General features: G+C 38.7%; 2 protein-coding genes across 4 annotated transcripts; one reads left to right on the top strand and one right to left on the bottom strand.

Annotated features, from left to right (window-relative positions):
- Positions 1-114: 114 nt before the first annotated feature.
- Positions 115-18,319, bottom strand: mvp (major vault protein; the record flags this gene model as incomplete). 3 transcript variants are annotated; one of them, XM_081370843.1, is made up of 17 exons in its annotated part: positions 115-613; positions 810-998; positions 1,086-1,212; positions 1,303-1,419; positions 3,897-4,108; positions 5,860-6,004; positions 7,499-7,696; positions 7,916-8,151; positions 8,859-9,053; positions 9,957-10,082; positions 11,141-11,377; positions 11,619-11,713; positions 11,933-12,064; positions 14,796-14,919; positions 15,193-15,388; positions 16,276-16,420; positions 18,135-18,319. In XM_081370843.1, 16 exons carry the CDS (start codon positions 16,410-16,412, stop codon positions 494-496), a joined length of 2,586 nt encoding a protein of 861 aa, XP_081226969.1. In that variant the 3' UTR covers positions 115-493. The 3 variants fall into 3 exon arrangements, with proteins under 3 accessions (XP_081226969.1, XP_081226968.1, XP_081226967.1); XM_081370842.1 differs by having other exon boundaries at positions 8,859-9,056; positions 18,135-18,295; XM_081370841.1 differs by lacking the exon at positions 18,135-18,319 and having other exon boundaries at positions 8,859-9,056; positions 16,276-16,430.
- Positions 18,320-19,059: 740 nt separating this feature from the next.
- On the top strand, positions 19,060-24,649 carry phb (prohibitin). Its single transcript, XM_081370831.1, has 7 exons — positions 19,060-19,153; positions 19,634-19,728; positions 19,847-20,008; positions 20,928-21,070; positions 22,476-22,592; positions 22,678-22,773; positions 23,610-24,649. Exons 2-7 carry the CDS (start codon positions 19,644-19,646, stop codon positions 23,820-23,822), a joined length of 816 nt encoding a protein of 271 aa, XP_081226957.1. The 5' UTR covers positions 19,060-19,153; positions 19,634-19,643; the 3' UTR covers positions 23,823-24,649.
- The last annotated feature ends 3,113 nt before the right edge of the window (positions 24,650-27,762 follow it).

Below are 27,762 nucleotides of genomic sequence, written 5' to 3'. Positions count from 1 at the left end.
GGGCAGTTGAGTTTGATCCGGGTAAGAGCTAAACTCTGCAGGACAGAGGACGTTGAGGGCAAGAGTTGAGAACCCCTGCCATATTTATTAAAAAGTGTTGGAAGACAGCTGACGTAAATGCAAAATATTTTATTTGATATTTGAGAAGGCATTATTAAACATTGCTGGAAAAAGTAGAGCAGAGTAAAAAAAAAAAAAATTCTAGAAAGTTCTTTGGGATTAGCTACTGAATATGAATAGTATGAAGATACCCTAGGCACATTTCAACATAACACAATAACACAAAAGTAAAGACTTGAAAGAGCAAATGTGTTAGTAAACCGAAAGGAAAAAAAAAATCTTTTGAGCATTAGTTCACATGAAAAACAGGACAACAAGGGTACTGCTAAAACTGCATTTTCATTGGTTTAATGTATTAGATATTACATCACAGTTTTGTTATGCATTTCATGTGGTATAAGGCCTCGTAACCTCCGTCTCCCCAATTTTTTATTTATTCATCTTTGCCCTGCAGAGCCCCCAGGAGGCCATTAGCAGTAGAAAAGAGATTAATAGGAGAAGAGCCATCTGTAATAAGAGTAGACTTCAGACCCAAAGACTGCAGGAGCTTCACCTGCAGAATAAGAAAAAACAAAAACGGTACATGTGAGATAAATAGTTATATGACCAAAAATATGACAAAATATTGAAACAGTAGAATCTTTTCACACCTCACATCCTTTCAAAATGGTATTATGAAAACATTTATGATGCAAAGCCTCAATAGAAAGATGTTAATTTGCCATTTCAAAGTCCTTGAGTTCACTCACCTGTAGTTCGGGCCCGGCTCGGGCCATTTCCTTCAGGGTATCGGCGCCCAGGTTCTCGATCAACTGCTTCAAGCGCAGACTCTCAATCTCTGCCAGCTTCTGCCGCTTCTCCACCTCCATTCGGTCCGTCTCCTTCTTGTAGCTCAGCTCCTGCTCACGTGCCTTACACAGACGGGCCAGCTCAGAGTCCTGACACACAGAGGAGAGGAAAATGGTCAAAATCCAAAAGGGTGAGAATAGATAAAGATGAGATCTAGCACATTTTGGATGACATACAGCCTCGATTTTCTGAGCCTCTGCTTTGAGCTTGGCCTCTTCGACCGCTGCCTCTCCATGTATACGAGCTGCCTCAGCTTTAGATTGTGCCTCGGCCTTCGCTGCTCCTGTGCTCTCCACTGCAGCGCTGGGACGCACACACATTGATTTTTATCCGTGAAAATGTTAAATGAGCGCACAAGCTTGAGCGTAGCACTGACCCTTGCAGTGAACTCACCTCTGGGCCTCCAGCTCCAACAGCTCCTTCCTCGCCTTCTCTGCCTCTGCCTGGTCTGAGATCTTCTGCCTCTCCAGGCGACCCCGAGCCTCCTGCTCCAGACGCTCTGCTTCATGTCTAAAAGAAGGGAAAAGAGTGTAAATGGGCACGACAGACAAATGTGGAAAGCTGGAAGAATAACAGAAGCTTGATTCTTCCTCAAAGCCAAACATCAGATCAAAGCGTAGCTTATGTAAATTAAGACAAACGAAGAGACTGAGAATTAGATTAAAAGAAACCCATCAGGCTAAAGGCCCGTTCACACCAAGGACGGATAGAATAGGAGAGTCCACACCACAACTATCAACCTCTGATCACAGATCACTATATACTGTAAGGTGGACTCATGCATTTTCTGTAAAGCGGTTTTGAAACGATGTGTATTGTGAAAAGCGCTATACAAATAAATGTGAATTGAATTGAATTGAATATAACGATAATGACAATACACCTAAAAAATTAAAATAAAAAGTCATTTCTCTAGGGCTAATCAATGTAAATTGTTATAATTGTTATAATTATTATTTCTGACATACCGGTAATTAATTATATATTGATATTTTATCTGGATTTTGTTTCCAGGTTTCTGCAGCTGGAAGGGTTATTTTGTCTGATTCGACTGCTTCTACATTTTGCTTTTACTTGTTTATTGGATATTAGTATTTTGGATTACCCTTTCAAAATTTGTTTTATATCTGGTTCTAACCTTGTCAGCAGTATTATACACATCTCCAATGCTGTCAATTTCCCTGTGATTGCACAAACTCTTTCTAATTGATTGCATGACTCCTGTTTGTGGAATTCTATGGTTAGGTTTTCAGATCTGAAACATGCAGTGCTCAGTATAGGTTGTGGCTGTTTGTGGGAGATCAAGTTCCCTCATTGGACTTCCCCTGCACCCACTGGACGATGTTTAAGATCCGCTGCATCCGCCGAGCGCATAATATTCTACAGGATGAGACAAACCCCTCAAACCAATCTCTTCTGCTTTTAGACGCACACACCTCCAGGCTGCAGAACAGTTTTATCCCCTGGCATCACAGAACTGAAAAATCATGTTGGATGCCCTGCTAATGTTTTTATATTTTCTTATTTTATTTATTGTGTGAGTGTGTAAAGTGAGTATTGTTTTAGAGGCTGCACAAGCAAATTTCGTTGTATGGTTCTACTGCACAATGACAATGAAAGTCTATTCTATTTAAAGTCTATTCTCATCCACAATTTATTGCTGATCGCTTTGTTTCTTTTGAGCTTTCTTTTTCGGTGTGTCATTTGACACAACATTGTCTGTGCGGTGTGAATTGGCCTTAAGAGATTAAGTATGTAACTAGATGTACCGCATCGCGGTACAAAATATGACCGCCGCTCAGGCCTGCACTGGCTTTCCACAAAAATAAATGACGTGGAGTAATTTGGCTGTATTGCGTGTTTATGTATATACCTAAAAAAAGTAATAGTATGTGCATGTCTGTCTGTGTGTGTGTGTGTGTGTGTGTGTGTGTGTGTGTGTGTGTGTGTGTGTGTGTGTGTGTGTATGTGTGTGTGTTTGTGTGTGTATGTGTCTGTGTGTGTGTCTGTGTGTCTGTGCGTGTATGTATGTGTGCGTACATGTGTGCGCGTGTGTGTTTGTGTGGGTGTGTCTGTGCATGTGGATTTGTATGTGTGTGTATGGGTGTGTGTCTGTGCGTGTGGATGTCAGTGTGTGTGCATGCTTGCGTTTGTTTGTATTCCTGCATGTGTGTGTGTGTGTGACAGTATCATCCTAAACCAGCAACCCTTCGCTCAACAGCACCATCTACAGGCCGATGAGTGTACAGTCACTAAATGTGCACATAAATGAATTTATTTTATAACCCCCCATGGATGAAATTCTACAAAACTTAGCAGAGGATACCCCCAGAGGATGTCAAGTTAATCATACACATGAAATATGGTGCAGTTCTGAACATCTCCACTGAAGATAGGGGCGATTAAAGTAGAATAATATTGCATTTTCATTTTTTATGGGAGGGGCGCAAATCACAAATGAGTGATTATGGGCTAGGTTGATGTGGGCCCTTAAGAGCAACATACCATAAAAATTTCTTCATCCTCGGTGCCACGGTTCAGGTAGTTATGTAGGAAAAACTGCATTTTTTTGGGTTTGGGGGGGCCCAGCGCGCGGGGGGGGGGGGGGGACCAAACGAATTTTTTTCCGTAGAAGTCTAGTGGGGCTACATGCCCACCAAATTTCATGTTCCCCGGTGCTTCGGTGTCCCTGGTATCGTTGACGAAAAATTCAGTAGGTGACGGAAAAAAAAACAAAAAAACTTTGACAATCCCTATATGACCGCTTTCGCTAGCGGCGGTCATAATAATGTTAAATTCTGTCAAATTAAAAAATTGACAAATTTAAATAATTATACCTCACATATTTAAATACCTCTATTTAAATTAAATAACTTAAATGTTTAACATTTTTAATTATTGAATGTGAAAAATAGGAATATAAAGAATTTAAGGGAAAAAATGCATCATAAAGAAAGAGAGAGAGAGGTGAAGTGTTTGGTTTGTACCGTGCGGCAGCCTCTTGTGAGTTGGTGGTGATCTCAATGGCTAGTTGCACGCTCTTTTGCAAGGCGTCGCGGGTGCGCTGGTCCACCGGCTCCACAGACTGAATGTCCACACTGCTGATAACTAACCCGTTCTGGTTAAAGCGCAGACTGGACCGCACCGCAAGCTTCTCATCAAAACCAAAGACGGACGAACAGATGATCCTGATGGAGTTCTGAAATAGAAAGATTCATATGATCAGAGTAGACAAGGACAAATAAGACTCGGGCATGTTTTTAAAGTCAGGATTTGAACAACTTAAAAGGTTGTATCAGTGATTTCAGGTCCCAAAAAAATGATCACATTCATCTAATCTTTCCTAACGATCCGCTAGCTGCCCGCCCCATAAGCAGGCCGGAGGGGAGGGGGAGGGTGTTGTGAGGTTTTGAGCCAGCTTCTTCTTCAGCTCCGACTTTGCATGCAGCCGTGCACGAGCACAAAACCTCACAACACCCACTCCCTGTCGGTGATTGGTTGGAACACTATTTGTTTTGGTTTTGAGTGGTTGGTGAAACCAATTGTTTTTGTGTGCAGATCTCAGAGCCTAGGCTGCCTACAGAGACTTAGCAGCGACCATGCTTATGGGGCGGGCAGCTAGCGGATCGTTAGGAAAGATTAGATGAATGTGATCTTTTTTTTGGGCCTGAAATCACTGACACAACCTTTAAACAGATTTTTTGAACCATCATTCATCACATGGTGTTACACACATCCACACAATATTCATATCATTTGATAGATCTCCTCGTACTGAACAACTTTGCCTCAAGAACCACTGCTGTCAATCAAACCATTCATAAAATATTTGCGAATATGTTAAAAACCTACTTTTGCGAACTAGTCCTAGGAATTTCGCCCGATCGGAACCAAACCAATGCAAATTTTGGCTATAACAGGATTATTTAAAAAATAAAATGGCAAAATACACTCAAAAGTCTATAAATCCTAAACGAAAACTCAAATTTGGTGACCATTTGTGACATAACATTCTAAAGAAGCATGCAAAATTTGATGGAGATCGGACCATAGGTGACGCTTTAACTTTCAAAAAGCTTTGAAAACCATATATTTCCTTTTAAATTGCCTGTATTGGCTGTAAATGGCCCTTTTCTCCATAAAATGTCTCCACCTCTCCATCTGAAGAAAGTGATCTCAAACAGAAACTCTTTCAGATGATTGATGTTAATCTCAATGAGGGTATCAAAGAAGCTAAAACCCAGGTCTTTCTTTGGTACAAGAAGGAGACAGTAACAACATCCAAACCTATAACCAGGATCCAGTTTTCTAGGCTAATATCGTTAACAAAAACCTGAATGATGGCAACAAAGGCATGGACATGTACCTGGCGTACAAGTAAAAGAACAAAACTGCCCTCGTGGTTTGAAAACACCCTATTAAAGAATCTAATCATTAATAATATAAGGAAACTACATGTTTAATAACTGATTAAACCTTACCAATATTTTTTCACACAATCAACCAATTAGTAATGAAATCACACTTCTTGAGAGTAATCTAGTTTTAGAGCAATCAATGATTTTAAATCCACTGTCTTTTAACCATGTTTTGATAATTGTTTAAAGCACACTGTGATTTGAATTTTCTTCCACTTTTGTGTCTGTTATAATGTCAATAAAAGTCATCTATTAGCATTAATCATGGTATAGTGATTTTTTTTTATGTGTTCTTGACTTCTTTTTAGAGGCTTAATCATACATTGGAAGGGGACAAAACAACAGAAACACACAATTACGATTGCAGGGGCTAGCTATGTAAAAGATCTCAAATGCTGAGGGTTTTGTCAATGGGTTTTCAGGTTTGCACATGATCAATCATTGCAACACAATTATGGCTTAAAGTCAGGACACTAAACATGTAGGAAAGAGAAGTATCAGAGCAATAAAGCTCTAAAGGTGTGTCAAATACCTTGTGGAAGTCGTCAAACTGCACTGAGGCAACTGCTCCTCTGATTCTGGAAGCGATGGCCTTGCATGCGTCGCCCACAAAGTCTGGCACTGAGAACAGAGTCGCAGCCTGGGCCGCATCAGCAGGCAGTTTGATGTCAAAGTGCCTGATACCCGAAAGAAAGAAAGATTAGGTAGAAAGAAAGAAAGAAAGAAAGAGAGAAAGAAAGAAAGAAAGAAAGAAAGAGAGAAAGAAAGAAAGAAAGAAAGAAAGAAAGAAAGAAAGAAAGAAAGAAAGAGAGAAAGAAAGAGAGAAAGAAAGAGAGAAAGAAAGAGAGAAAGAGAGAAAGAAAGAGAGAAAGAGAGAAAGAAAGAAAGAAAGAGAGAAAGAAAGAGAGAAAGAAAGAAAGAAAGAAAGAAAGAGAGAAAGAAAGAGAAAGAAAGAAAGAAAGAAAGAAAGAAAGAAAGAGAAAGAAAGAAAGAAAGAAAGAAAGAAAGAAAAAGAAAGAGAGAAAGAAAGAAAGAAAGAAAGAGAGAAAGAAAGAAAGAGAGAAAGAAAGAAAGAGAGAAAGAAAGAAAGAAAGAAGAGAGAAAGAAAGAGAGAAAGAAAGAGAGAAAGAAAGAGAGAAAGAAAGAGAGAAAGAAAGAGAGAAAGAAAGAGAGAAAGAAAGAGAGAAAGAAAGAAAGAAAGAAAGAAAGAAAGAGAGAAAGAAAGAGAGAAAGAAAGAGAGAAAGAAAGAGAGAAAGAAAGAAAGAGAAAGAAAGAGAGAAAGAAAGAAAGAGAGAAAGAGAGAAAGAGAGAGAGAAAGAAAGAGAGAAAGAAAGAGAGAAAGAAAGAGAAGAAAGAAAGAAAGAAAGAAAGAAAGAAAGAAAGAAAGAAAGAAAGAAAGAAAGAAAGAAAGAAAGAAAGAAAGAGAAAGAAAGAAAGAAAGAAAGAAAGAAAGAAAGAAAGAAAGAAAGAAAGAAAGAAAGAAAGAAAGAAAGAAAGAAAGAAAGAAAGAAAGAAAGAAAGAGGTCACTGCTCTGTTCAGCTTAAAGGGATATTTCACCGCTGGAAAGATGAATGTGTATTTAAATTGGGTCATTTATGTAGTAGAAATGTGAAATAATTTTAGAAGTTGGAGACTTCTAGACTGAGAAAAGCCAGAAAATGTATTTTTGGCTCATGCGGATGAAAGACAACAACTCCCAGAATGCACTTGCTTCGCTGCCCTACGAGGCCACTCCCAAGCCACGCCTACCGGTTACAGAGGGCAGTATCGGAAGAAATGATACAACTAGGCTACTAGTCGACTCGAAACTGAAAAGACGCCGTTTTATCGTGAGATCCCCCTATGGGCGGGTTGAACACATGCGGAACGAGCTCCTACTACTGGCTGTAGTCTCTCGCCTCTGGCCAAACAAGCCTCCGATGACGCAAAATGACGATTTTTGCATCATTTGAGTTTTTTTTTCCAGCCACACAATACAGAAATCTCTCGTCTCAGTTGGACATGAGGGAGGGAAGCTCGGTCATTCGAAAATACCACCGGGTTTCTACTGATACAAAGCTTAATGCTAATGGGTGAAGTATCCCTTTAATGATATAGTCTATTTGCACTTCATTTGTACTCCGAGACATTTCGAATAAGGCTTTAGAGCACACGCACACCCCGACGTACCAGTTGTAAGAGAGCTGCAGCTGCAAGCGGGCATGGTCAGCCGTCTCTATGGTGATGATGTCGGTACAGAAGTCTGGGCCAAGCAAGAGACAAATAGTTTTGATGACATTAGGACGCTTGGGTTTGTCTCCGGAAAGGGAGAGCATCGTAAACTGCTCATCAGGGCCCAGCATCACCATCTCAGGTCCAAACATCACCCTGTGAGAGACACAGAATGTGAAAGAGAAAATTTAGGTTTTAAATTTTAACTGTAACAAATACACAACATGAATAACACACATAAGATTTTGAAACAAATGAAAACACTCATAAGAAGAATTGTACAGAAACTAAGCAAAATTGCAGGTGTGAACAATGTCTTAGGAAAGACGCTGCATAATAATATGACTGTCACTCAAACAAACAACATTACATTACCTGGCCTTCTTCTCTCTGTAGTCGTACACCTGCACGGCCGCATTGTGTGGGATACGATAAGACACCACTCTGGTTTGATCTCTCTCAGTTCGCACAAAGTTCCCTCCTCGATCAGAGCGGTCAGCTAGCGGGTCACGGGATTGGGCCAGAAGAGTCTCTACATTGGCTGGAAGCTCTTTCTCCCACAATTCCTCATCCTGCGTTAGCATGTATGACTGACCAATCACGGCACGCACCTGAAAACCAAACATAAAGTCAGCTGGGATATGAAGCACTTTAATTTCATTATGTTGCTGTTTGTGTGGTTTTACCGTTTACCCTTGTGTTTGTTTTGTTGTGCCAATATGAATTTAATTAATTGAACTCAAGTTATAGTTCTCCAATTAGAAACATGAGTCTTCCTTATTATCTTACAATAATGCACTAAACTGAAATAGAAGAATTTAAGGAATAGTTCACCTCAAAAAGGACAAATTCTCTTTATTTTTATCCTCATATTTTCCCCAGTGCATATTACTTTTTCTTCTGCTGAACACAAAAGGTGGATTTTCCATCCAAGCCACTCTTTTCCTTATAATAAAAGTGAATAGAGACTGGGGCTGCCAAACTCCAAAATGAATACAATTTATGTATTAATTTAATAAAGATATTATTATAATGAAATAATTATTATATTAGTATATTTATTATAATATTTAATATTCTGAAGCCTTATGACAGCCTTGTCTGAGGAATAGACTGAAATTTAAGTCAAAATTTACAAAATATCTTGCCCTCCGCTGTAGCTTTTAAATCAAATGTCATTAGATGCTAGATTTGATGACTGTAAAGATAGACAACATGTCTATTTCTTTAACTGCTCTCGGGCCCACAAGATTCATAATATCCTTATGACGGGATTCTGAAAAACAAAGAAAATAAAATGTGATCATTTTTATCTTGCCTTTCCAGATTTGATATCACGGACATAGATTCCCTCATTCTCATCCAGCGGGATAGCGTCTCGTCTAAGCATCACCTCCACGGAGGCAGGCGGCACATATTCGACTGGCCCGCGCAGCATCCAACGATCACCTGGACGACGCTGTGTTCCCCTTATTTTGGTCCGCTTTTCCCCTTCTTCTTCATCTACCTTGTCCTGCTGAAATGGTACGGGGTGGAGAGATGGGGTGAAAGAAAGAAGGAGGGAGGAGTAACAATGGCAAACATTACTGTAGGGTGGGGACGGACTCTGCAGCACAAGTGGCATACGTTCAGACTGTGTGTGTGTGTGCATAAGCAAGAGTGAATAATAAAAAAATTAAAAAATAAAGGAAATGCAACAGATTGAAATCATATTTATCGAGAAAAATTAGGATGGGAATTAAAGTATTTATAACAGGGAGGGGGGAGAAGGGAATGAATTAATGAAGGAAGTGATTTGCCCCTCTGTCTATCGTTAAAGTGCTCTAAATGTCCGCGTTGAATGGGGACTTGCATTCACACAGTATATTCAGTGATCCAGAATCAAGTTCTTCCTGTTCACACAATTTATGACAAGGTAGATTATGAGTTTCAGAAGCGCTCTGTTCACAAACTGAAGAACGAGTGGGTGAAAAAGCACTCTTGTCTGGTATGTGCCTCCTTATCACGTAAACATAAAGACAAAGATTTCAGAATGCTGAAAGGGACATATTAACAATTGGGATCAAGGGGCAACGGCAGCACCTTTCGAAACAGGTAATATCTGTGTACACTAGGCAAACACAATACGCCCACTCTCTATTTGTTTTCTTTTGTTCCGAAATCTCCAACAACAGGTCTCCACCCTTCATTTTCACCCTATACTCGGTCTGTTTCTCTCCTTGTTTAAATACTATTTGAATGAATCAGAGCTCTCATGTCTTTCCTCTCACAGAGCGCAGGTGTTCAGAACACCTGTTAAACACTGTATGCAAATGCTACAACTCTACCAGCTGTTCATATACTGAATTTCTTGTTAATCATGTACTAAAAGGGTCATTTTAGTAACTAATTATAAATGATTAAAGATGTCCTGTACCCCCTCGGTGTCAATGAAGGCCTCGACAGCACGCAGCACGAGCCCCTCCTCCTCAGACAGCACGTACACATCCTGAATGCCCTTCTCCAAATACTCTCCAGGCCTGAGGAAGAAGGAACGCTCACCCTGTGAGACAAGGAGAGATAGAATAAGGAAGAAAGAGAGTCAGTGCATGTTACACTTGAAATGAATTTAAATAAAAAATTAAAATTAAAGGTGCATTGTGCAAGTCTCTGAGTTTTTGCAGAACTATGCCCCCTCTGTCGACAAGCGAAACTGCAACTGAACGCGCATGACGTCACGCCCAGTCTCAAATTCCAACCCAAATCCCTCTTATTTATTTTACTGTACAGGATTATAGAGGCAATCGCAGTCATCAGAGAAGGGCTCATTCAGCCCATCAGGCAATTGTTTAAGCATGTATGGGTTAGAAAAACGGGTATTTTAACATGAAATGTTAAATAAAAAAAAATATAACCTTTAAATTAAAAAAAAATTGGTATTGGTATTAATTAAAAACTATAAGTTGTGTTTTGCTATTAGAGTATATAAAAGTTGTTGGTCAGAAATTAATATAATATGTTACAAAACATTTCTATTTCAAATACATTTAAATACATTCTTTTTCAAATATATGTTCATTACAGTTTCTACAAATAAATATTATGCAGCACAACCGTTTTCAACATTGATAACAATAAGAAATGTTTTCTGAGCATCAAATCATCATATTAGACTGATTTCTGAAGGATCATGTGACACTGAAGACTGGAGTAATGATGCTGAAAATCAGCTTTGACATCACAGGAATAAATTACATTTTAAAATACATTTAAATAGAAAACAGGCATTTTAAAATGTAATCTCAATTGTGCTGTTTTTTACTTTTAAAAACATTTTTAAAAATTGTACACATCTCCCACACAACTGCGTTGAAATGCACACTTAATATTACTTGAAAAGAATAAAAACCCTAGACCCTCTCAGCTCCTTTTCATTGCATATATTTTAGCCAAAAATTGCTAAATTGGTTTGCAGATGCCATTTTCATTCATATATATATATATATTTTTTTTTTTTACCTGTGACTTAAGTGTCCTACTTATTTAGGCCATTGTTTATCTAGTGCAGCAGCCTTCAGTGCACTTAACATTAAATGCTGTAGCTGTCCTGTGTTCATTCACCTTCACCACTCTCTTCTGTCCGAGCTGAGGTTTTCCATCGGCCCCCACGGGGTCCAGGACCACACAGTACTGCCTGCTGTTCAGAGTCGTCACGTCAACCACCCCGACAACCTCCTCGGCGACAGAGGGTATGTGAGCTTCTCTGTCTGCCACAGTCACCAGCCACTCCTCTCCAGTGCGCCGCTCTCGGCCCCCGGCGTCCCGGAACGGCCGGACAGCGCGCACATGCAAAGCTTTCTGATGAAGGACGAAATGACAAGCAGGCATTGATAATTACATCTGGGGCAAAGTGTGCTCTGAAGCTGTGACTTCATTAGTGAAGTGCTTTCATCCTTAATTAATGTGTGCTATACGTTAACCTTACTGTTGAACCAATTAACCCCCCCAATCCCTCATTACCTGTAGACTTAAGTGTGAATGGTGAAACAAGAGAGGAAAAACATGCGGCGATGGTATAGAAAGGGACAGAAGAGGGTACCTTGTCCGTGAGGATGAAAGCATTGACAATATCCACAACCTCTTCGTGAGCTCCAGGCAGATAAGCTCCCACCTTACTGACCTGCCATTCCTCACCTGAGACCCATACACACAATTTTAGCCATTTGTCTTAAAATATGCATGCAAAATATGAACTGTCAACTATGTTTGCACATAAAAGACAAAACAGCAGGACATTTTTCAAAACATCTTTTTTGTGCCACAGAAGAATAAAAGAACAACATGATGGTGAGTAAATTATGACAATTACATTTTTTATTTATGTCTGCATGTCTGCAAGTGTGTCTCACGCACCAGTCACTCTTTGGACACCACTGCGGTCCAGGCCCTCTTTCCGTGCTCGGAGGCGAATGGCCTGATTCTCTCTGATCACTGTGGCCTTTATGACTTCCAGTACCGTCACCTCCTTTCTGGGAATGTACGTCCCTGCCAGGAAAGAAATGCTCAGCAGGTTAGACATCTTACATCATATGATGTAATCAATAATTTATGGATGCATTATAATGGATGCAATGCACTATACTGTAATTGAATTAGCTTTTCTTTTTCAGCTAACTTCACAAACTGGCTTCATTCTGGTCTATTCAAATGATATTCAATCTAATCAATTCCTAATGAAGTTTCACTTGAAGGTTGACTTTTATTTTGAAGGGGTGGTTGATTATGATTTCACTTTTCTAACTTTAGTTAGTGTGTAATATTGCTGTTTGAGCATACACAACATCTGCAAAGTTACAACGCTCAAAGTTCAAAGCAAAGGGAGATATTTGCTTTTAAAGAAATTGCTTTTTAAAGAGCAACTTGCAGGTTAGAAGACCCAACAAGTCAATGTATAGAAAAATAATGTAGGAACTAGATTTTCTTAAAAAAAAATTTATAAATACGCTACAGTGGCTTCTGAAGTCGTTTTTGTGAGAAAATTTTACTTCCGCATCTGAAAATGGGCGTGACGGGCGAGAGTCGTGACGTAGCACGAGGGAGAGCGGTCGATTCAAACAACAGAGAAAAATGGATTGCAATGACATTTCGGACGCTGAGGAAATTGTTGACGGACCACAGCCATACAATTATGAGCCTGCTAGGCTGCCAAGAGAGCAGGGACAGGCCAGGATTAATGTTAGACAGAACATATTGGAACTTACAATAACAGAAACTAAGCTTTGATCAGGCGTTTGTCATGCTCATTAATATCCGCCCAGACTAACGTTACGTGATATAACTTAGCGGTTTCTCATCGAGAGACAGAGAGATATTTATTCCTGCAAACATTTTTTGTTCCATAGGTGCTTGTGTGGGAAATGCGAGGCAATGTTTACAGCTGAGGAAAGTCAGTGTTGCAGGGAGGTGGATGCATACTGGGCCTTAGTGGAAAATGCCCAACTTCCATGGTTGCAGTTAGTGTTACTACAGTAAAGCCATGGTGAATGTTGCTGATCTGTGGACACTGGATAGTTCGTTCATTCATTGCACAATGTTTATTCCTGGTTTCCACGTCAGCGCTGTTCGATCCGTTAATAACGGAGAAATGTGAATATTTCTCACTAGATCTCGCAGCGATGTTATTACTTCAGTGGCGAATTCAAATGCTTTATTTACTGGATCTCGCAGTTACAGTGTTGCTTGATCAGGCTCGCGCTGCACTGGTCCAAACTGATAAACAGTCCACACAAACACAATAACGAGTAGCTCAGTTTCGTTCCGCTTACATTGCGTTTGCCAGTTGATGTTGTGCTCGCGCCTACATCCGGCGGGAGAACCCGAAGATGTGTGCATAATTCTCCGGAGTGAAATGTGCGCCACAAACGACCGAGTGTGCGGTGACAGACGCGGCAGTGAAGTCTGCTCTCTTCACCTGAACAAAACGCACCCAAGAACGAAAAGCCTTGTTTTTCCTAGAAGGAAAATGATGGACACGATGTCCTGACAGGCTGCATTTTGTGCAACCAGCACAAACACAATAATTTACCATTATGGCTTCTCTAAAACTCGATCTAAAACTTTCTCTGTCGCTCACTACTGCTCTAACTACTACACCCACAATGAGAGCGCTGGCTGAACGCGAGCTCATATTTACCTCGGCATACGTCATATGACGCGTTGCTATATAGGGGGAAAGGCGTATTCCAGAGCCTAGCACATTTTCATCAAAATCTCTACAACCAATTAGATTTTATTAGTAATTTCTACATATGTGTTTTTAAAAAACCTCTTCAGACAATATCAAGTATTAATTCAGTTATAAATTTAACCTGCAAGTTGCTCTTTAAGGACTACAGCAAACGGCTGGTAGGGACCACACAACATTCCTCCCGGGTTAGTGACATCATTAACCCTAAAATTTAAATAAAACCCACCCCTGGAACACGATTTATAGATTATCAAGACAGAATATGCTAATAAATGACTAGAAGATAACTACACATAAGCCACATAAATTCACCAACTAACCATTCAGAAATGTTGTCTACATGTTGTCACTTCTAAATGTTGTCACTTCTCTCCATCTGACTCCGGTTTGAACATAAAAGGCTAAAAGGTTTTGAAATTTTCAGTGCATGTCTGTGTGAGGTGAAAGGACACAAACTGTTGAAGCTCCGCCCTCTGTGCTGGGAGCAGCAGCTCATTTGCATTTAAAACTGCGCGTTTTTGCTCAACCTCAAAAAGTGACGACTTTAACTCTGGGGACTTTAACTCCGGGGACACAGTCTGGGGACATCAGAGACTGATTTTACATCTTGTGAAAAGGGCATTATACCACCCCTTTAATCTATCAGTTGATCAGCATCTGAAGCTACCTGCCTTTAGCATAATGTAGTTAATATCTGAAAATTGATGCAGAATAAACCCGCTTCCCTTTTCATGGCCAATTCCTCAAACACATGTTTTCAATTAAACATAATAATACTAGGAAAAGCAACACTGAATAAGAGAAGAACCTTCTTGAAAGGTATTTGGTCTTCACTCACTATGTGTGGGGAACAAAACAACAAAAAACGTTCTTCTATATACTGTAGCATTACCCCTTGAGGAATAACTTTACTTCCTTTTATTTTCCCCTGATAACTTTATAACTTCATTATTTTCAACTGATATTTGCTTTGAACAGGAAACTACTCCAGGCTGGCTAAAGCTAATGTTAGTTGTGCTGCAATGGTACCTGGTCCCTCAAACAGCCACTCGTCTCCTGCTACTCTCTTCTCTCCTCCCTGCTCTTCAAAGTCCAGCAGGGCCTGCAGACGCAGAGCTGTGTCCGGGAACACAATCTGCAGCGGTGTCACGTCCTGCGAGAGTTAGAGAGACAGAGAAGAATATGTAAGTAATACTTATATAATGATGTACACTAATAATTATAATAAATGTTAAAGAGAGAACCAAGCATTAACTGCTGCAAAATGGTGCTTGTTTTGACCTAATTAATGTGAGCTGATGGGAAATTCGTAGGTTTGGTACACAGATTTGCGACTCACTACGGAAACCACAACCTGTTGAAACTACCCACACGAAGCCACAAGCTGCAAAGCAACATGTTTCCCAGACATACAATAACTCCATACCTTTTGAACCTCTTCACCGGGGTAAAGAGGGAACGGATCCTGGGTCAGGCGGATCTCCAGGTCAGCATGTCTGAGCTTAGCTTGCCCTGATGCGTCAAACTGAACTCGGCCTTCATCATCACGAGTGACAGGGTTGAGTACGACACAATAGTGCCTGGGCGGCACCATGATCATGCGGACGGGGGCAAACAGAACCCTGGTAGAAAATGCGAGGATGAGTTCAGTGATACGGGCAAGTAAACACAATCACATACAGTAATACCAGCATACATACACTACATTCAAAAGGTTTGGGTCAGTAAGATTTTTTTTTTTTAATAGAAATAAATACTGTAAAAGTGACAGTAAAGACATTCAGAATGTTACAGAAAATTTCTATTTCAAATAAATGCTGTAAATGCTTTCTATTCATCAAAGAATCCTGATCAAATGTATCACGGTTTCCACAAAAATAGTAAGTAGCTGTTTTTAAAAGTGATAATCAGAAATGTTTCTTGAGCAGCAATTTATCATCATGATTTCTGAAGGATCATGTGACACTGAAGACTAGAGTAATGATGCTGAAAATTCAGCTTTGACATCTAGTAAATTACATTTTAAAATATAGTTAAATAATTTTTTGATCAAATAAATGGGGCTTTGGTAATAAGCATAAGAGACTTATTTCAAAAACATTAACAAATCTTACAACCCCAAACATTTGCATCAGTCTCAGCAACTAAAAAATGAGTAAAAGAGAAAAATTATAGACTAAAAATAAATCTATGAATCATAAAACATCAATCCAAACACTATTCATAAATAGTTCTTATCAGCTGTTGTTTGGATTCTGGGCAATAGAGGAATGGAAATAGGCTTGATTACACACAGTCTCCCAGCAACTCTCTCCCTCGCCACAGTTTGAAATTGGATAACACTACTAATATGCAAATGCCCTACATTTAATGCCCCTGCAATTTCATTGTAGACATCAAATAATGAAAAATCTATTTAGGTCAAATGTTAAAAGCCAAAGCCAGCCAGAACCTGTATTTCAACGGCATTTGCACAATACAGTAGTTAACCTGCAGTTTTCTAAGTTACCTCTCATTGTCCTGGCGTATATAGGTGAGAGGGCCGATCTCCACCCGTGCAATGTTGGTGTTCTGATCCAAGACATGGATATAGTGGTGAGGCGGGATCCTGATGATCGAGGCACCGAGCATCTGATTAGCATCCATATTTGTTCCTACAAGCATACCCTCACATAGTTTAATTTGGAATTATGTAGGGATTAGTGACCAGAGAATACATAAAATCAAATAAAAAAAATTCAGGGTCATGTGTAATACAGTGATATTACTCCCACAATGTGATTAAATGTTTATGACAGCATCCATTTGCCCTCCGATATCTAAAAAACTTTCATTGTCTACGTCAGTTTTTTATTATGCATGAAAAACCCAATAATATAAAGGTCAGCAGAGTTTCCAAGAGCGAACACACCTCAGCTTCTTATCTCTTTAGGACAAATTCATGATAACGCTGCTATGGGTCAGATGACAACACTTAGCTCGTTGTCTTTTTTAACTGAGATTATAACTGATCAAATGTTGAGAAGTCATTGATTTCATCAAGTCTAAAATATGGATTTTAGTTTGGAACAGAAAATTCTGTCAATCAAAGCTCTTCTCTCACATCTCTAAGAATGTTGCACAACTCTTTCATCACCCCTTGCCCTAAATCGGTGATATCAGGTAATGTAGCTGACAAACTAAGTTTTGCAATGTCATGTAATCCAAGTGTTCTTTAAGGACGTAAAATGCTATCTTTCATTAGGATGGATGGGTGGATGTTGCTTTTTGACAAAGAACATACTCTTTGGAAACTAAGCAAGATGGCCCGTGACAGATGGCATAATTCGAACACTATTATAGCATATTTATATAAAAACTTTGAAGCAGAGAAGTGACCTTAGTTCAATAAGCCATAATATCATATTGAAGAGTTTAATTTTTATTTTTTAATCTGATGTTAATTGTAATAAATGCAATGTATGCAAATGTATAGGCCTACTATGGCAAAACTGCTACTATGGCAAAAGATGTGACATTAGTAATAGTCTGTGTAGACAGCGGACATATTTTGACTGACCTTCACCAAATTTAAGTCTTTTGTCATGCATGACAAAAGTGACCACATTAACATTAGAAACAATTAAAACATCATAAGTAAATGATTTGAGTATTTTTAATGGTTGCATTTAGAATAGAAACAAAGCAAGGTAATCTTTTTCGTGTCGTTTTTTCTATTTTTGTTTGTTTGTTTATTGGGCGTTGTACAAGAAGTTCACATTTTTAGCACCACAGCAACAACCCATAAAGCAAACACACATTTGTCTTCGAGTCAATCAATCAAATCTCCGCATGCTGTGACGTCAGTAGGAGGGCTGTCGATGCTCAAGGTGCACCAATCGTAAAACACCGAGGGTGAACGCGGAAATTAGAGACTTGCACTAACCCTCTTTTTTATTTTATTGACGATATAACCTAAAAAATCCATGACATCTGAAATAATTGCCTGACTCGGCAGATAAAGCCTGTGATTAACGACGTCACAAATAAAACTAACGTTTTTTGATATACTGGGCGTGTAAAGATCATAATTACTTTATGTTCATTTAAAGTCCAAGTACACTACGAGAGTCTTCTGCAATTAAAAAATGCAAGCACGGTCGATGTTTTGCTTATGTGCAGCGTTGCTTTACATAAAATTTTTGCATCGTCCTCCGCGCTTTAGATCTCCGTCCATTCGTTCGCATTTGATGTCATCGCGTTTCACAAACCAACTAATTAAGCAACATTCACAACTAACCAAGTTAGATTAATGTGGCTGTCTAATTAAGTTATCCTTTAAGTTACGGCAATTCGTCTTCCAATTATTGCAGAATAAACGAGACTTACAGTTTCAGAAGAATACGTCCTTTAAACTGCCAGGTGGATTCGTCAGTTTAAAGACGACTGGATGAACGCTGCGCAATGCTCTATATATAATAACACGCATTGGAAGAGAGGTGTGTCATCCAGGGAAGGGAGGGGAGGCTCAATGTGGGATTTCCCGGAGCAGGAGTCACAGTATCACGTGGCTTACTGTAGCTGGGTCTTGATCTTGATGTAGCACATTTCAGCAAGTATTTTATTTCATTTATTTAATACTTTAAAGTTTAAATCATCCAACTAGGTATTCGCTTTGAAATATTGCAATCAAATGATTGTCAATACTACTTTATGTAGTTTCCACAAAAATATATATATAATAATATATAATAATTATATATACATATACATATCCTATTTAAATATATATATAATAATATTTATATATCCTATTTATATGGACCTGTAATTATAATACTATATAACTATTACAGGTCCATAGGGCTAAAACTTTTCTGTGAGAATACAACTTCCTGTTTTATCGAGGTTGTGGTAGACTAGTGGTTAAGGGTTAGTATTGTTAGTACAATGAAAAAGTTGTCTATGTTTTTTTTTTCTTCTTTTTTCTTTTCTTTGTTGTTGTTGTTGTTGCTACATCAGCATACCTAAATAACCTGCTGCAGCAGAACAGCAAACATCACAAAACCACAAACAATTACAGATCAATCGAAACAGACTACAACTACTACGTTTAACGTAATGTTTAAGTTCAATTGTAAAAAGCCATCAGTCAGTGCCAAAGGTCCAACAGAAACACCCGCATTCTGTGTTCCGTAAGTCCTCCTCACTCATTCTAATAACAAGCAACGAGCAGACGTACACCCAATAAAAGTTATCGTTACTCACGGGGGCGTTCTCTACCGTGTCCCCCTCTCCAATCAGATGAGTCTATGTTGAAGGTTCTGCGCATGCTCAAACGCCACTTTTTCATGTGTTTCTCGTGCGCAGGCTCTGGTGGAGGTCACTGTGATCTAACAGCGTAGTGGGTGAGTGGTCTCGTTGGGAGAGATTATTTTAATATGGATTTGATGTATTTGTTTTATTTACACAGCGCCAATAATTATAATGTGGACTATTGAAAGGGAATTTATCTTTGTGGGAAGGTTGGCAGGAGGACATGATTGCATGTCAGTTGCAACATTAGCGTGTAGCAGGCTAATTAATTAAACTTCACTACGACGGAAGTATTTTAGTCCCTGTTGATATTTCTCATATAAGTTATTGTGTTAGCAAATACCGATTTATCTGGAGTGTTTTATAATTGTACGGTTGTTTTACCGATGCTTTTCGCTGATCATGTCTGACCCTCTCAAAGTGAGAACAGCTTAGCGCGTTTCATTCATGTCATGTCACTGCTGAAGAGTCAAGGCTGACCGGACGGAATGTTGTGATTATTTAAGGGCTTTTACATTCATAAGTGATCATCATGAAGCGATGATTGAGATTAATGTGTTTCTCTTTATCAGGACTGTTGCCATGGCGAAACTCTTTGAGTCCATTGGAAAGCTGGGATTGGCCTTGGCCATCGGAGGAGGTGTAGTTAATTCTGCTCTATTTAATGGTAAGTTCAGTGGTGATCAACTCCTTAAACTCTGTGTAATGTACCTAATAAAACAGTATTGAGTTTATAAAATTGATATGTCAAGCTACGTGTTTTAATTTATGTTTTTTCATTGCAGTGGATGCGGGACACAGGGCTGTCATCTTCAACAGGTTTCGAGGTGTCCAGGATGATGTTGTTGGGGAGGGCACACACTTCCTTATACCCTGGGTGCAGAAGCCAATCATCTTTGACTGCAGGTCCCGTCCACGCAATGTGCCAGTCATCACTGGTAGCAAAGGTACATCATGCCATTCTTTTACTGTTTCTGTCTGATTACCATAGGTGTAATTTGAGGGTGGGACATGTCCCCACCACTTTTTGCCAGGGTCCATATTGTCCCCACCACTTTTTTAAACTTTTCGTGGCACGGATGTACCTAACAGAAAGAAACATCTCCATTTAATTAGCAATTAATTAGTTTGTGTTAAATAAGAGGGGATCTAGTGCTGGAATGTGTTGTTTTTGAGATCATGGTGAGTGGTTGTTGCCGCTGTTATCAGTTCTCTCTTCGCACAGACGAGCAATTCAATCTATCGCGTAACACCCTTGCGGAGACTCTATTCGCTCCTGTGAAATCCAAAGCCAAATGCACATAAATGTGTCCCTGCTGTTGATATACAATCACTGATGAACACCTTTGGTTTTAATGAGAGAAAAAAAACTATACCAGGGAAGATTAGACCCCAAAACCTTTCTAACCCTTTAACAAAAGTTCTGCCACCAGACCCTTAAGGCACAAGAGCGTTCCATATGAATCTATATATTTATTCACTCACGTGAAGAATCTCAGGACTAATATTGTGCTATATATAGTGAATGTAAGGATGAAACTGTCACATTAAACATGACTTCTGTGTCGATATATTTAACTCAAATGTACTATTGGAATTGATTTTCTGGACATTGTAATGTTCTTTTTTCTGCAATTGTTAGTGTACATATCATTGTATTAGCACCCCCAACCCACTTTTTAAAACAAAGTTACGCCACTGACTGCTGTTCTTCATTTGTTCTTGTTTTTATGTCTACCCTGTCTATTCTTTAATGTTTATCTCATTCTGTTTCTCACAATATGTTGAGGTTTCTTGCTTCTCTGCTGTTCATTCTTTTGTCTTTACTAATAAAACTGGCTTATGGTCTGTCTTTGTCCTTCTCAGATTTGCAGAATGTGAACATCACGCTGAGAATCCTGTTCAGACCAGTTGCTGGACAACTGCCACGTATCTTCATGAGTATCGGAGAGGACTATGATGAGAGAGTGCTGCCCTCCATCACCACTGAGGTTCTGAAGGCTGTAGTGGTGAGTGTCATATACATAACGTTATGAAGACACGTACACTACTCTTCAAAAGTTTGGGGTCAGTCAGATTTAGCCCGGATGCATTAAACTGATCGAAAGTGACAGTGAAGACATTTGTAATGACATTTGTAAAACGCTGTTCTTTTGAACAAAAAACATATCAACATATGTTTTTTATAATGTTAAGCAGCATAACTGTGTTCACTGCTCTTCGCTCTTGCCGCCCTGCCAACAACGCTGTAGAAAGATACGTGGACTCCGACGTAGATCGAAAGCTTGGTTTTGTAAACTTTATTTAAAGGGGCCGCAATAATTATAATAATTAATAAACACCCTCCGAGCTTTATAATGGCAGTGGATTGCAACCATCAGTTTGAAGCTCAAAAAAGGCGTTTGGCCGGAAGCTAAAATTTTACTTTGTAATGTTAAATATTAATATTCTTCTAACACAAACTCGTCACTTTGCTTCAGAAGGCCTTTATTAACCCCCCCAGAGCCGTGTGGAGTTTCTATATAATGGATGGATAGACTTTCTTGAGCTTCAAACTGATGGTTGCAATCCACTGCCATTATAAAGCTCTGAAGTGTCAGGGTGTTTATTAATATAACTCTGATTTTATTCGTCTGCTAGAACAAAGACATATACACCTAGGATGGATTTTCATTTTAAAGTGAACTTCCTTTAACATTAATTTGTGTGCAGCCTACATTACTATAACTGTCCTGTTTGAAGTGTAGCCTTAATACATGGGACACGTCGTATGGGAAACCCGCCACAGCTGCTTGGAAATGGGAACTAATGTTTGGTCGGAACCAAAGTTTACACGACTGTGTTCTCTCTCAAGCGGAGGACTTCTACATTCTGATTGGTTGCCGCCGAACCATGTCATAGCTCATTACCATAAAGTTGCCCACACCGCTACTTGCCGGAGCTCGCCGCCGGCTCACATTGAAAACGAATGACTTCCAGCTACTTTGACGCTCTCGCTGGCGGCGGTGTGAACAAACAGTAACTGTTTTCAACATTGATAATAATCAGAAATGTTTCTTGAGCAACAAATCATCATATTAGAATGATTTCTGAAGGATCATGTGACACTAAAGACTGGAGTAATGACATCACAGGAATAAATTATATTTTAAATGAATTAAAATTGAAAACAGTTCTTTTAAATTGTAATAATATTTCACAATATCACTGATTTTACTGTATTTTCGATTAAATAAATGCAGAGCATAAGAGACTTCTTTCAAAAACATTTTTTTTTTTTTTAATCGTACTCAGCCCAAACTTTTGGATGGTTATGTGTACGGGCTGGATGTTGGTGATGTCTACGGAACATAAGATGAAACTAAAACCTGGCCTGGATTAAATGGAATTTTAAAGTGTTTCAATTTTCCGCAGGCCCGTTTTGATGCCGGTGAGCTCATCACTCAGAGAGAGCTGGTGTCCAGGCAGGTCAGTGAAGATCTGACGGAAAGAGCGTCCACCTTCGGTCTCATTCTAGATGACGTCTCTCTGGTAAAGACCTTTTTTTTTTTTCCTCTGTTGATCTTTCAGTTTCTCTCTCCTCCAGTGTCTCACTCTTTTGTCTCTCTCCCCTCAGACACATCTGACGTTTGGCAAGGAGTTCACTGAGGCTGTTGAGATGAAGCAGGTTGCACAGCAGGAGGCTGAGAGAGCCAGGTTTGTTGTAGAGAAGGTAAGAGCCTCAAAATGGAATATTGTGCAGTGCATGGTCTGAAATAAACACTTGCCAAATGCAAGTAAAAATTGTCTTTGAGTTTCTCCCCATTTCGATACCAAACCTATAAGGTGTTTATGTAAATGACTCTCAATGTTTTGAGTTACGCACACTATCAACACCAAAATCACCTGCTAAACAAAATGTGCATTTTGCTTAGTGCAAAATTTATCTGATTTTTACCCTGAGAACATGTGGCAATGTATGTGGAATACTCCCTGCATTAAGATAATGGCGAAATAATTCCATTGTATTTTATTCTAATTTTAAATATACTGTGTACCATTCAGTAGTTTGGGGTCGGTAAGATTTAATGGTTTTGAAAGAAGCCTCTTAGAAGTCCTGACCAAGGCTGCAATTATTTGATCAAAAATACAGTAAAAACTCATTACATGATCCTTAAAAAATCATTCTAAAATGCTGCTCAAGAAACATTTCGTATTATTATCAATGTTGAAAACAATTGCTGCTTAATATTTTTATAGAAAGCAAAAAAAAAAAAAATCAGGATTCTCTGATGAATAAAAAGTTCAAAAAGAGAATTTATTTGACAGAAATCTGCCTCCTTGAATAAACATACTTGTTTCTTTAAAAAAAAGAAAGCTTTCCCCAAACGTTTGAATGGTAGTATATATTTGACTTTTATGTATATATTTATTTGTTTAATTCATATTTTAAAGGCAAAATTAATGATTAAAAAGTGATTTTTTTTTTTTGTATCTAAAATGGGAAACTGCTTGTTTTTCCCACAAGCAACAGGTGATATAACATTTGTCTCTGTAATTGTCTCTCAGGCAGAACAGCAGAAGCAGGCAGCCATTATATCAGCGGAAGGAGACTCCCAGGCTGCGCTGTTGATCGCTGATTCTCTAGCAGTAGCTGGTGACGGCCTGGTGGAGCTGAGAAAGCTGGAGGCAGCTGAGGACATCGCCTTCCAGCTCAGCCGCTCTCGCAATGTTACCTACCTCCCGTCTGGACAGGGAACGCTCCTTCAGTTACCACAGTGACAGGGAAACTAGAGACACACACACTCACTTCTCTTTTTTTTTTTTTTCCAAATTTGGCTACTTTTGGAAAAGATGATGTCTGTAGACCCAATGCAACTATCTGATCAGCCTATAGGCAAACTTTATAGAGGCAAAGACAACTTGTGTTTTTCTCTTTTAGTCCAAGAATTTACTTGCTCTCTTCCTGAAAGTATGGACTGCCACAAGGTGGTTACAGCGATTGAAAAGAGTCTGTGTGTATGCAAATGTACTGCCTGTGCATATATATTTGCATTTGAAATGTTCTCTCTGCTAAATGCGAGTTGATATTGTTTGAAATTAAATTGTACGGTCATAAGTAGTGGGACACACAGACTGCACTGTCAATGTGTGCCATGCTGCTGGATGATTGACATCAATCTCACTCTCTGCTCCTGCAGGACCGGCTGTGTTGTTTTTTTTTGGTTTGAAAATGTTTAGTTGTTGTATGTATGTGGCAGAAGGAATGCCCTTGTATTCTACAAGTGGCGAATTGATAAAATAATCAATAAACAGTGATTCATTTATATTAAACCAAAGTACAATTGAATGCGTCTCATTTCAAATGAAATTCAATGTTTTTTGTCTTAGAAATTGTTCTTCTTAATGTTTTTACTTGAAAATGAGAAACTAATGAGAGATCATTATTTTAATTTATAGACACATGGGAATTCAAAATGTATGTCATTCATAATTTAATACTATATAGACCAATTTCTTATTCACTGCTTAGGCCTAAATTATGTTTTAATATTTTTAACAACTTCACAAAATCCATTGTAATCACAATTACATACAATAAAGGGAGAAACAAAACAAAATCCTAGTCGTATTCATACCCAACCTAAAATTTGAAACCGGTAAATAATGGAAAATAGAAAACAAACTACCCAAGATATCTCTTCCACCCCAAACCCTCAGAATTCAATCCAATAGTGATATCCAGTGGTTAGAGGAGCATATAGAAATAAAATACATATTAATATTCACAGTTCTGAGGAAGAGAAACAAATTGGGACCTGGGGCTGTATGTAAAAAGCCGATCAGAGTAAAAATGTTGTCCTAAGTGTGTCAAAATTCTAAGAATGATGCAATTTTACTCTTATTCCTAGATGTAAGAAAGCTAGGAGAAACAAGGTGGCAGCAGAACCAATGACACCACACACACTTTCCAATGAAGATCTGTGATTGGAGTTATGATGGCAGGGAGTTGCTAAAACTAATTAAGCTTGATTGTCAAGGTATTCTTTTTATGACTGACCAAGTACGACATTTAATAACATCTGCCACTCTACAAATCAGTGCTAAAAGAAATTAAAGTAATAAATACATACTTTCAATATGTTTTTGACAACTGGAAGAATACAGCAGTGCACCAGTGATGACTTGGGCCCATCAGTCCACAGTACTGCACTAGCCACACCAAACATACAGTACTGGCCAAAAGTGATTTCCGGAGGTGATATTTGTTTTTAATGACCCAACAAGTTTGATTAAACCAAACTAAGGTTAAGGTATTTATCTGACCAAATTAATTGGCAAAAAAGACAAACTACCACTACAGGTACAAAAAAAGCAAGGCAAAACTTTGGCGGCCATTTTTGGGTTGACATCGCTGTAGTCCTTAGTTTAAAATGGCTAATCAGACAGTTGATGGGCCATATTGACTTCCATGGTATGGGGAAAAAAATACAATGGAAGTCAATGGGGGCCATCAACTGTTTGGTTACCAACATTCTTCAAAATATCTTATTTTGTGTTCAGCAGAAGAAAGACATCAGTACAGGTTTGGAGCAACATGAGGGAGTGTAAATAATGACAGAATTTTCATTTTTGTGTGAACTATCCCAGCCTATTCTTAAAGGGTTAGTTCGCCCGAAAATTAAAATTCTGTCATTATTTACAGTCCCTCTTGTTCCAAACCCATCAGACTTTCGCTTATCTTCAGAATACAAATGAAGATCTTTTTGATGAAATAGCTTTCGGTCTCTCCATTAATTGACAGCTACACAACTGACACTTTGACGCCTTAAAAAGGTTAATAAACAGATCGTAAAACTAAAACTTTTAGTCCGAATTTTCTGAAGAAACACGATCAATTTATATGATGAACAGATTGAATTTAATCTTTTATTCACATATTATAAACATTTATCAGCGAACATAAACAGAAGCTCAACGGTATTTGTTTGACGCACAAGAAACATCTCGGGGAAGCTCAAACGTGCTGCGTGGTTCTCGCACGTCAAGCAAACATTTTTGAGCTTCTGTTTACCACAACTGATATTTGCCTTGATTAATGTTTACATGCGAATAAAAGCCGAAATTCAATCTGTTCATCATATAAAGCAATCGTGTCTCTTCAGAAAATTTTGACTAAACCGCTCATTCAATTCAATCTCTCTATTAACTTTTTGAAGTTTTATACATACAGCCCCAGATCGTTTCATACAGCTAAAGTTATACTCTGAAGTCTTTAGAGTAGAGTTCCTGACTCTTTCTAGATGTAACGTACTAGTTAACTATGTAAGCTTCATTTTAATTGTCTAGGCCACATTTGTGAAACACACTTCAGACTTGGCAAATATGCCTTTTAGTGTCCACCAGAGGGCATCAGTGCTTTTAAATCTGAAATCATATGCCTTCGCATACACCTAAGAGACCATGAAACATAAAGAAATGACTACTAAATGTCCATATTGAGTTTATTGCAACGTTAAGAGTTGTAAAATAATAACAACAACAATAATAATAGTAGTTATTTTGACATACAGATTTTCTTTATTGGGAATAAAAACATCTACCACATTCTTTTGCCTTTCTCATTTTACACATATTTTTGAGGCCAAATCTAAGCTTGTTTCTTTTCAGTGCATTTTGTAACAGATTACACACAATCTGTTGCAGACTGAGCATTTATTTTCTCACTCTTCTTTGTCATTGTCTTGTTCCACTTATTTCTTCCACTCTTGCCTGGAAACTACTAATCTCTGCAACATGAACACACAGATGCTTCAACTGAGTAGAAGAAGCTTTTGGTTTCAATTCAAAAATACTACATCACATTAATTTAAAGAGAGCTTTAAGACGGACAGAAAACGTCACTGCAGGAACACTTACAGTAATGTGTAACTGTGCCATTAAACATAATGTATATTTGGATAGAAAAGAGAAGCATGTTAAAAAGAGAGATAAATGAGAAGTGGAAATCATAGTAGCCTAAGTATTTACTATTTAAGATTTCACAGACACAACAGTCTTCACACACAGGATGTCGATTTTTCTTTCCTGTTTTACACTTGTGCTCAAAACACTTTTGTGGGCACTTACAAGACAAATGTTCATCTAAGACAAGCCAAATTATTTGGAGTTTGAATAAACTGTAAGTTTAACTGTGAGATGACATGCTGAGGGAATCACTCAGGGGTTCTCAACTCTGTCCTGCAGAGTTTACCTCCAGCCCAGATCAAACTCAACTGCGTAACTTTCTAGTAATCCTGAAGACTTTGGGTTATCTTGTTCAGGTGTTTGATAACCTTGCAGGAAAGTGGACCTATAGGGCCAGAGTTGAGAACTCCTGCTCTGACTCTTAGTTGAAATGAGCCTCTTCCCATTAGAGCTGATCTCTATATCAGCGTATGATGTAAAAGAAAACAGCAGCTGCTCTGTCAGATCAGTTTGTCAGTCATCTCTATGGAAGGAGAGAAGATGAGGACAGGAGATCTTTTCAGATGGTCATCATCACCGGGCAGGAGATGCTACAGTCAAACAGTCCCGGAATGCCAAACAGGCCAAAAAACACAACTAATTTAGCTTGACGAGACAGACGCGTGCAACCAAACTATTTATGGAAGCACATGAATGATAAAATACACAACAAATCAATTAAACACTTAGTGCTCTTTATGATGTTGCATCGGTG

The sequence above is a fragment of the Scardinius erythrophthalmus genome, assembly GCF_964197995.2.
Source record: "Scardinius erythrophthalmus genome assembly, chromosome: 1".
NCBI lineage: Eukaryota > Metazoa > Chordata > Actinopteri > Cypriniformes > Leuciscidae > Scardinius > Scardinius erythrophthalmus.
The sequence above is the reverse complement of the archived record's forward strand: the minus strand, read 5'-3'. Positions and strand labels throughout refer to the sequence as shown.